The sequence below is a fragment of the Triticum aestivum genome, chromosome 7B (assembly GCF_018294505.1).
Source record: "Triticum aestivum cultivar Chinese Spring chromosome 7B, IWGSC CS RefSeq v2.1, whole genome shotgun sequence".
Lineage (NCBI taxonomy): Eukaryota > Viridiplantae > Streptophyta > Magnoliopsida > Poales > Poaceae > Triticum > Triticum aestivum.
Window position 1 is genome coordinate 155,053,255 of NC_057813.1, and position 9,219 is coordinate 155,062,473.

General features: G+C 41.4%; 1 protein-coding gene across 2 annotated transcripts in view; it reads right to left on the reverse strand.

Annotated features, from left to right (window-relative positions):
* The window catches only part of LOC123156796 (protein FATTY ACID EXPORT 1, chloroplastic), a 21,736-nt gene extending 12,824 nt beyond the window's left edge, over positions 1–8,912 (reverse strand). The window contains exons 1-3 of one of the 2 annotated variants that reach the window (XM_044574981.1): positions 6,604–8,906; positions 6,456–6,517; positions 4,871–5,042 (exon numbers count right to left, since the gene is read on the reverse strand). In XM_044574981.1, the coding sequence (XP_044430916.1) occupies positions 4,871–4,900 (30 nt within the window). In that variant the 5' untranslated portion in view covers positions 4,901–5,042; positions 6,456–6,517; positions 6,604–8,906. Of the gene's footprint in view, positions 1–4,870; positions 5,043–6,455; positions 6,518–6,603 lie in introns of both variants that reach the window. The other variant, XM_044574982.1, reaches the window with a different exon arrangement.
* Positions 8,913–9,219: the final 307 nt, after the last annotated feature.

Below are 9,219 nucleotides of genomic sequence, written 5' to 3' on the forward strand. Positions count from 1 at the left end.
CCGCACCGCGCACCACCCCACGGTGCGCCATTACTAGTTTTGAAAAGAAAATAAAAAAATTGATATTTTTTTGATTTTTTTTTTGAAAAAAACTTAGTAATGGCGCATCAGTGGAAAGTGCGCCATTACTAGTTAAAACTAGTAATGGCGCACCGAGACATGATGCGCCATTAATAACAATTTTTTTTTATTTTTTTTCAAAACTACTAATGGCGCACGACGGATGTGGTGCGCCATTACTATGTCAATTAGTAATGGCGCACTATGCAACGGTGCGCCATTAGTAACAAATTTTTTTTATGTTTTTTTTCAAAACTACTAATGGCGCATCACACACCAGGTGCGCCATTAGTAATATATTACTAATGGCGCACCGAGACATGGTGCGCCATTAGAATATAGTAATGGCGCACCACATCACATGTGCGCCATTAGTGACCATTTCATCTATAGCCCTTTTTGTAGTAGTGCAATGTGACTAAAGGCTAGTTCTTTTGGGTGGCTTAAAAAATAAGCTTCCTCTCCCCAGTTTAAAAAACAAGTCACCCCCTAAGTTTGTTGAGACTTCTAAATTAGCTATCACATAACTAGTTTAGAATCCCCAATGAACAAGTGAGGTGGCTTATAGGAAAACCTAGAGAGGAGGCGGCTTATTTTTTAAGCTGCCAAAAGAATTGGCCTTAAATGCAGTGCCACACATATATGGTATCAATCTTGCGATATTTAGCCTCGGTGTTATGGATGTTTTAATTTTATTGTCAAATATTCATTACATACATCTTATTCGCAATAAGTCTATAGTTCTTTAATTATTCATAACAACGAACAAATGATTATTCTTTTATGAACAACCCCTTTTGCAATAAGCATTATCAATAGCTAGAGTGTACAAAACTTGATAATGTATTTATGAAAATAAAAATACAGGTACAAACAATAGCACAACTTGAGGTTGCAGTTGTTGAGTATGAGATCAAACCGAACTTAGTTTCCATAGTTCAACATGACCAATTTGGAGGCTCTACTTCTGAAGATGCATGTATGCACTTGCATAATTTTACTGAATTGTGCAACATGACACACATTAGAGATTATGACCTCGACGCTTTAAAGTTGCATCTATTTCCTTTCTCTTTGAGAGGAAAAGCAAAAGAATGGCTTCTAGCTCTACCTAGAGGTTTCAAGCAGGAAGAACGTGAGCCACTAGAGCTTGTGTGGGAAAGAATGAAATAAAATATAAGGAACTGTCCTAATCATGGAATGGATGAATGGTTAATAATTCATATGTTTTATAATGGTTTGAATCACATGTAAAAAACTATGCTTGATACAGCTGCAGGAGGAACAATCATGGGAAAGCCCATAAACGATGTCAAGAAACTATTTGACGATATGCAAGAAAACCATGCCCAATGGAATGTTGGAAGAGCCACCACCAAGAGGGTGAACGTGATAGAAGAAAGTAGCACGGAGTTGACAACCAAACTTATCTCTGTGCTGAAAGGTAAAGAAGAGCTAATGTGAATGCCATCACTAATGAAGAAACTAGTGATGTGAATTTTATTGCTCGTTATGGCTATAATCCCAACAAGAAAAATAATGGTTATTGACGGTGTCCTGGACTAGGGGGTACTAACCTAGTTGGGTCATGCTCTTCGAGTTGGGCTGATGGGCACTTATCCTTCTCGAGATGGACTCCGGAGGCTACACGCTGGGGGCGAAATCAGGGTTGCATCTACCGAAGACTTGCCGTATACTCCAAGACTTCTTCTGCCATCCCCACGCTAGGATACCGACCTTGTAACCCTAGATACCCTACCTGGCGTGTATATCAGCCAAAGGGCTTAGCCCGTAGAGGGGACATTAACGCAATCTCATTCACCTAGCCCTAGAGTTAGAACTGTCACGCCCCAAAACATAGCAGTGACAATTGCACATGCTTATAAATTCAATTCAAATTTATAAGCATGTTAGGCCATCAGGTTAACAAAGGTAGTACACTGGGATCATTTTTATTCATTATCATAGGAACGACTACAAGTGTTCTTGCTAGTACATGCATGCAAGTTTCTTTATTTCACCCCCTCCCGAAGTACTACTTCTACTGTTCACCATCATTTCCATTGCTCATCTCTGCAAAAAAATAAATAAGATAGCAAGAATACTAAGAAGACTAGGTCCGTAAGGGTTTCTTTTTCTGTTTTTTTGGAATTATTTTTACCATGTTTCTTTGAGTGACGCGTGTGCAGGTGCAGCCCTTGTTTACCTTCACCTGTCCAGCTCATCGTAAGGGAGAGTTCCTTTGCTTTTTATATTTGTTTGACTGGCCGGTTTGCATGGTCAAGCTGACGTGCCTATTCTATATTTCCTGGGTTTCCTTCATTCGACGCGTCTCCGTATGGGCATGCAGGTCTGCGCCATGCACCTCGCCATGTTTGCCTCCACCGCTTTGACCGGTCTATCTCTGTCTCTCCCGAAAATTCTAGCTCAATCCCGTGTCGTGGCTTTGTCAACCTATGTGCGTATAAAAAGCCCCCCGTAGCGTGGGTCTCTCCAGTCACCGCTGCACCCAGACCGCTCCTCACCAATATGCCCATCTCTTCTCCCGATGCTGCCCTCCAGCCGAGATCCCATGGCGCGCTACATCGCCGCTCCGGCTGGCCGGCTGAGAGGTGCGCACAGGCTACAACATGAATCGGGAGAGCCATGTACCATCGCCTCCCATGGATCTTCCCCGGCTCCGGCTCCCTGCCTCCCATGGATCTTCCTCGGCTCCGCCCCCCTGGCCTGAAGGCAGATAAACATCGGTGGCCTTTGCGTGATCCAAGGTGACACACCTGCAGCTGGCAGCGGATAGCTCGCTGCCCTGTTGCTCTCCATCCTAATCGGCTCCCCTTGGCCTTCCCCAGCTTCGGCCCCGGCTGCCGGTCCCCTCTATCCGCCCGACGGCCGTCCCTCCGCTGCAGCGCTCTTGCAAAGGTACGCATCGCATCTGCCTTTCCTCTCCTCTGATCTGCGTGGTTTCTTTGTACAGGTAGATGAGTTATTAGTACTAGAATTTCAGATCTAAAGATTCTTAATCTGAGAAGAATGTTCAGGTATTGCATGCAGGTCTGTTCGTGAGGACAAAAATTTGGGTGTCTAGCTCCTTGCATGAATGTGCAAGGAATTTAGAACCTGCATCTTTTCTTCAGTATACCATGGTATATTTATTCTTGATCTCTCCTTGACGTTGTGTTGCATTTTTCTCGATGGAAGTAATTTTGGTTTAATTTCACATGATGTTAAAAGAAATAAACATATGATATGTTGAATAGCTGACATATAAAGGAAATGCTACAGCTTGATGATTATTGCAGTACTACATTATTTTCAGGTATGTATTGTTCCTTTTGTGATAGTTCTCTCTCCTATGAAAGGAAAATGAATCATTTTTATTTTTTGAACAAGGTTGCTCTCTCCTATATAGAAGTAAAATGACTCATTTTTAATTCTTTGAACAAGGTTGCCGAAAGTAGGGCGCTCATCCATTAAGGCATTATCACTTTTTTAAGAAGCTTCGCAAAATCTGCTTACTAGAGAAATCTAATGTAGGTTTGTTAGCCTTATAGGGTACTAATATGCTGAACACATGATATTAAATATACAGTACATTGCACTGTGAAGAGTATGTATATACTATCCACACAGGATTTAGTATGTCACACTTGACTTCATCATCCTTTCTTTTCAGATGTATTCTTTAGGCATACACTAATGTGGTAGCTTGGTCATATCCTGTAGCTAATTTAGTCACCACAATACTCAGGATTTTTTTCCCGGCTTTGAATATAAATAACTTCCACTTGCCATTTCACATGACAAGCACTACATTTCATTTATTTATGGCCTACAACTTATTATTTATGGATAGTCACAACTGAAGTCTTTAGTTTTTGAGTATCATAGAAGAACGACATTACTTTTTGTAGCGATAGAACAAATTGATCAATGTTTGACCTTTTTTCAGCTATTATTGGAACACTAAGATGCACAAAATCAACCTGTATTAGAGCCAATGGTCCTTTCCAAACGTGAAATCTTGCATGTGTTATTTATCAATTCCAAAAGGTGATGGTTGTGTTATTATGTTAGAAAAGAGGTACTTGTACAATTTTGCTACTAATTTTGGCTAAGGGTTTTTCGGTTCTCATCTCTATATGGATATGCTTTTTTTAGGTTAGTGGTTTAGGAGTTCCTGCCAAGACTGGCTTTTGGAATTTATCCTCGTTTCGCCAGTTGGGCTTAACAAGGACATAATTGATTCTTTGTTGGTAATTAGAAAAAGATATCTGGTTGGAGAAAACTTCTCTTTTGGTTAATTGATTGTTTCTGAATTTTAGTAATCTTTTTTAGATTTTCTTTTTTCAGGTTAGTAGTACGGGACTTCCTGTCAAGAACGACTTTTGGAAGTTATGCTAGCTTCATCAGTTGGGATTTCTGTACAGAACTAAGATAATTTATTTTGGTGCTTGCGATGAGTATTAGACAGAGGGGTGATGGACACATACTTCACCCAGTATATTTGTTCATTTATGTTGTTAATTAACTAATTAGGAAAAAAGCCTCTATCTGTATGGTGTTTGTGATGATGCTCTCAATTCACCAAACACTAAATACCGGGTTGTGCTTTTCAAATCTAGCAAATTAATTTTCTCTATTGCTTCTTTTCCAAACAGAAGTATTAGATCCACTGTGCCATGAGTCATACTATCAAAATATTATATAAGCCACGCCGGATGATTATAGGTAACTTATATCAAGAACTTTGTTTTAGCAGCACAATTCGGATAACTTGCAGTTTTATACCAACGAAAAAACTATTACATACCAGATCAAACATAGAAGCCAGGCTGAACATTGCGATCTTACAGATCTGCCAAGTGCATCCTCATGAAATAGATAGTAGCGTCGCTGATAAAAAAAGTAGATTGGCCAATCTAGGTAGCATCAGAAGTTGTCTCCATCGGAAAGAACACTGCCTAATGCCATCTTCCAGAAAGCTGGACATGCAAAAAATGACAAGAAATTAGTGTTGGACATTTCTCTCTGTAGCAACGAATAAATTCATTTTATTATTGTATAGCCATGGTGGCAATCTTTTTCGGATAATAACAAGAAACAATTCGCTCAAATATTCTCATCAGAGATAATATTGTGGTCTATCAGAAAAAAAATGTTAGCTATTTAATTAAACAGAGAACTCTGTCACTGTAGCAACAGATGCTAAACAGTCAGACTACCTGACAGAAAAGTATATATAGAGCAGTTAAATTTCTTCAATCCAAAAATAGATGTAGTGGTAGATGTTAATCGTACAACACGAGGATGATGTAGTGGCAGGGAAGCACTATCTAGGACCGTTTAGACACTAGCTATAAGAGTGTTCTGTCTACAACCGTATAGAGTTTAGACACTAGCTTGAAGAGTGTTCTGTCTACAAAGGTATAGAGAGACTAATAGTTTCATTTCTCATCTTGACAGTCAGCTACAAGAGTGTTTTGTCTCATTTCTCATTTTAGCATAATGAATTGTGATTTTGCCCACCAAATTATACACAAAGACATACAGTGTTAATAGCTGACCAGAATATGGATTTCCTTTCTCTGTCATGATGTGCGGTACATTTTGCTGCCACCTGGTGGTGATAGTCAATCCCCCCTTAGTACTATCTTATGTTAACCCTTATTTTCACCATATTTCCTTATGCAGAGCCAAAGAAGGAACAAATAATCAACATAACCAAAAGAAACAAATTTAGGATTTGAAGGATGGGAGCCAACACTCTATTAATATTATGAATGATCTGAATTGATCGTTTTCTTTAAATAAAAAAACACTACCAACAATGCCAGTCACCCTGAATATAAGAATTTAATCACTATTTTTCCTATTACGAAACGAGTCAAGTGCCCAAGTCCACTTATCTGCTTACTAAGCGTCCACCCAGGAACTGAGTATTCTAGAAAAAAAACAATAACTCGTCAGGGATTCAGGAAAGCTCAACACATGCAGAAGAAGCCAAGGAAGCGCACGGCCACGAGAACAGCAAGGGAAGCAAAGGAACCGAAGCTGAGGCACCCAAAGCGCCGGAATTTGCCATCTTCGCCGGCCAGCCCAAACACGGCCAGAATTCAGGAGCAAGGCCGGTCTGCTCACCCCATGAGCAGCTCCACCTATGTTGGCCCGCAGCACCACGAGAACATGAGTGAGATGCCGAGAATCGTATGTGTCAGAGGAGGCGAGGCGGGAGATGTATTCAATCAATTGTACTAGCTATCAACATCGATGGACAAATCACAGCTACAGAACATCATACTCTAAATTCTGTCCCAAGAAAGAAATCGACAAAACTGGAACAAATTCAGGCATCCGAGTTGAGCAACTACTGAACCGAATCGACAAGGATTTTATACCTTGAAGGCGTAGGCTTCAGCCTCGGAAAGAGCCCTCTTCAGCTCGCCGTTCTGGTACCTCTCTGCAAGCGCAACCATAACAGCAGCGCATCAGTTCGATTCGATCCACTCTTCCACCGTCGGCGAGACCCTTTGTGGTTTCTCTCACCTCGGAGGCGACGACAGAGGGAGAGGACGCCTGGATACCGCCGGTGCTCGCGAGCGCGGCTGCCACATCCGCGACGACGGCAGTGGCGCCACAATCGTACAGGAACTCCATCTCCTCCTCCTCCTCCACGGCAGTGTTCCCGCGTCCAGGTGAGGGGGTTGTCGCTATCTGGAGGAGCTCGCGTAGGCAGGCCGGAGGTGGCCGGCGGCCGGCGGAAGGTGGTGGTGGTCTTTCGCGGTGTGATGTTTAGCTTAGCGCAACCAGGCATGAGGCAACGCAACAGCGAAAGCAGAGGAGGCAGTGCGCAGCAGGGGGGTGGACAGGTGGTGCGCACAAGGGGGTCGGTTGGTGGACAGGTGGTGTTGGTGACTTGCCGCTCCTAATTTATTTTTTCTCTTTGTTTTTGTTTTGTTTTTCTAGATAGTAGTAGAACTGAAGGTAAAACACAATTGGTGCTGAAATTATTTGTGTAGCTGTGACATTCTATATCTTCAGAAATAGAATCTCAAGGCTGAGATTATAATGCTACTACTGATATGGGCTGGCAGAGTATGGTGTTATGAAGATACACCTTTGTCAACCAATATGTTGTTACATTTATGGAGGTCTTGGCATGACAGCACCAATGTCCAAAATACGTAGTACTAACAAGATGGATAAATGCAAGAAATTCTCTAGATACTAATAGAAGTATTTTACAATTCGGATAGAATATGTTGTACGTGTACTTTATTCTCAGTTAATCACTCAGTTGTGTTTTTTTGCATAATATTGACAATATATTCTATGTTGGCTGGAATATGCAAGGTCGTGTGGATGATAACAGCGGGTGCAATTCTACCAACTCCAATAATTTTTTCCATTCAACATCATGTGCAGATTTAGTTTTCTGAAACATCTATGACAAGTTAGTGTGCTTAAAGTTTTGCTAACTTCCAACTCATGTGTTAATTCAGTGATCACGATGGGAGCAACATAAGCTGGGTAGTGCGCAATTATTCTCTTCGCCACTACAAAGATATACACATGTTGAACATACAACAAATTCTCAAAAACTTCACAAAAACAACAAACCTCAAGCAAATCAACAGGGCCTTGTATGAACTATTTTGCCATTAATAAAATTTTGAGACCACTTACAAAATATTAAAAACTAAATAGCTTATCACTCCTTGTGGCGCGGCGTGCCGCCGCGCACTAACCGCCAGTGAGTATGATGACATACTCATCAAGCACACATGTAGCAGGGGAAATATGTGACACCGGAAGCAAGTATATGGATTAGCCGTAAGAAAAGAAAAGAAACAAGAATGGTAACGAAAATAAAGATGTGCTTAGAAAATAATAATTTTGGCATCACACATGACCGCAAGCTTTCCGACCCGGGAGTCACAGGGATGAAATTTCACGCTTTCTCTTAAAAGGCGTACTCCGACGTCAACAGTCTTAACTGAAACCACACAGGCTCTAGTTGAGCAAGATTCTTTTACCCGCTAAGACCCGACTACCCGGCCTTACTTGTGTCGATCGCTCCTACGGATCCATCATCGACACGCTTCCGAACGAGTGTCGTTCTTGGCGGAGAACCTCGATAGTCCCATACCTGTACTGTGACCGGTACAATGTTTTTGCAGTCGTGATGCCTTAGTGTTAAATTTTTCATTAGGACTGGAGCATTAGAATAGGAAATATTATCTCAAAAGATCACCAATATATCATCTCTAGCTTCTGCACAAGATTAGCTAGTCTTGCATGTGCTATTCTTAGCATAACGAGTGTACGGTCCAACAAGTAAAAGTGAGGCGTACTTAGTCAGAACAAGGCATGTGGTACAAGATAGAAAGTGAGAAAAGACAAAATAATCTAGAGGAGTTCTTCGGAGATACTCCTTCCGTTCGAAATTACTCGTCTAAGAAATGAATGTACCTAGATGTATTTTAGTTATATATATATCCATTTTAATCCATTTTTGTGATAAGTAATTTCGAACAGAGGGAGCGGGACGCATGCATCTTTCACAACTAGCATGCAGAACCAAACCACCATGCGTACGCACTAGCTGATGTGAAAGAATTAACAACAAGAATAGTGCTACAGACTAGCATATAGAGAAGTACTAGCAACAGCGGCATGGCATGAGTAAAGAAAGAGAAGGAGCAGGACATCTTAGAGAAGCTAGATGGAACGCATGCTTGCCTTCTCCTGATTCTCTCGACACAGCAGCAGGATTTCTAACGCCTGCTCTGCACCAGCAGCTACGTACGGCTCTACTACTACTACCTCTAGTGAAGAGAGAGACAATGGTTGTGGTGTGAGGTCCAGCTATACCCAGCCCTTGGCCCTTTATATAGGCGTGCAGCCGTGCAAGGGACAACAATGCATGCGGTGATTTAAAATATCTACCACCCATCCGGGCTCTTCTACACACAGCTTTATTTTAATTGCCACTAAGTAAAATTGATCTAATTGACACGTATGTCTGACAACAGGAATAGATAAGCTTGCTGGCCTGTACCTGAGTCAGCAACATAATCATTTCCATTTACTAAACATTTTATTTTCAGTGGTCTCCTCGACCCTTCCTACAGCCAGCTACTTGTTGAGCAAAATATCTGG